The sequence below is a fragment of the Carlito syrichta genome, unplaced genomic scaffold, assembly GCF_000164805.1.
Source record: "Carlito syrichta isolate Samal-C Ts95f unplaced genomic scaffold, Tarsius_syrichta-2.0.1 Scaffold142943, whole genome shotgun sequence".
NCBI lineage: Eukaryota > Metazoa > Chordata > Mammalia > Primates > Tarsiidae > Carlito > Carlito syrichta.
Window position 1 is genome coordinate 1 of NW_007087039.1, and position 1063 is coordinate 1063.

Here is a 1063-nt window from a genome sequence, read left to right on the forward strand (position 1 = left end):
AAGGAACTGGGCTGGGGTTCAGCTGGGGAGTCTCATGGGCTGGAGCTGTGTGTCCTGTTCACGTGATCCTGCTGCTGGTGGGGGGAGGGTTGGGATTGTTCCAAAGAGGGGCTCCCCCCGTTCTCCTATCCCTCGAGTCTCTGCCGAGCACCCACACAGAGCTCTGCCTGTGCTCTCCTACCCTGCTCCTTCAGCTATGTGTGAGATGATAAAGATCATGCAGGAGTACGGGGAGGTGACTTGCTGCCTGGGCAGCTCTGCCAACCTGCGGAATAGCTGCCTCTTCCTCCAGAGTGACATCAGGTCAGGGCGGGACCCGAGAAGCTGCGGGCCAGCCTCTACCTCCCAGATCCTGAGTAGGCCTGCCTGGGGCTGGGGCATATCCTGTGGCCGATCTTGCCCTGGCTGGGACCCAGGCAGTTGGCATGGTGGGAGAAAAGGGATGGGGTACTCGGTCCTGTGGGAGCTGGGTCTTCACCGCATGCCGCTGATGAGTGTGCGTCCCCTCCCCCGAGCAGCATTGCCCTGGATCCCCTGTACCCATCCCGTTGCTCCTGGGAGACCTTTGGCTATGCCACCAGCACCAGCATGGCCCAGTCCTCGGACAGCCTGTCTCCCCTGCAGCTGTCGGGGCAGCTCAACAGCCTGCCCTGCTCTCTGACCTTTCGCCAAGAGGAGACCATCAGCATCATCCGACTCATCGAGCAGGTGGGGTTTGGGCGGGTGCAGGGAGGAGGAGGCACACGGGGCCTGCCGGGGAAGCCTGGGGTGGGAGTAGCAGCACGGCATCATCGGGGTGTTGTGGGCCTCGTGCCTCAGTCCTCCAAGCAGAGCCCTCGCAGGCACTTTCACGTGCCCCTGCAGGAGCATCCCGGGCACCTGGCTCTCGGGTGATGCCTGCCAGCAAGGAAGCCTGAGAAAGGTCAGGCAGGCGCAGGCCACAATCTGCCCCTCTCGGTCCCTAGGCTCGGCACGCCACCTATGGTATCCGAAAGTGCTTCCTCTTCCTGCTGCAGTGCCAGCTGACTCTCGTGGTCATCCAGGTGAGGGGGGCCTGCACCGG

At 63.2% G+C, this 1063-nt stretch overlaps 1 protein-coding gene across 1 annotated transcript; it reads left to right on the forward strand.

Moving 5' to 3' along the window:
* Positions 1 to 194: 194 nt before the first annotated feature.
* LOC103251483 (transmembrane protein 94-like) lies at positions 195 to 1052 on the forward strand (the record flags this gene model as incomplete). The annotated part of the gene is made up of 3 exons (XM_008050062.1): positions 195 to 303; positions 519 to 708; positions 966 to 1052. Coding segments are annotated over 3 exons (386 nt in total), but the record flags the coding sequence as incomplete, so codon positions are not given.
* Positions 1053 to 1063: the final 11 nt, after the last annotated feature.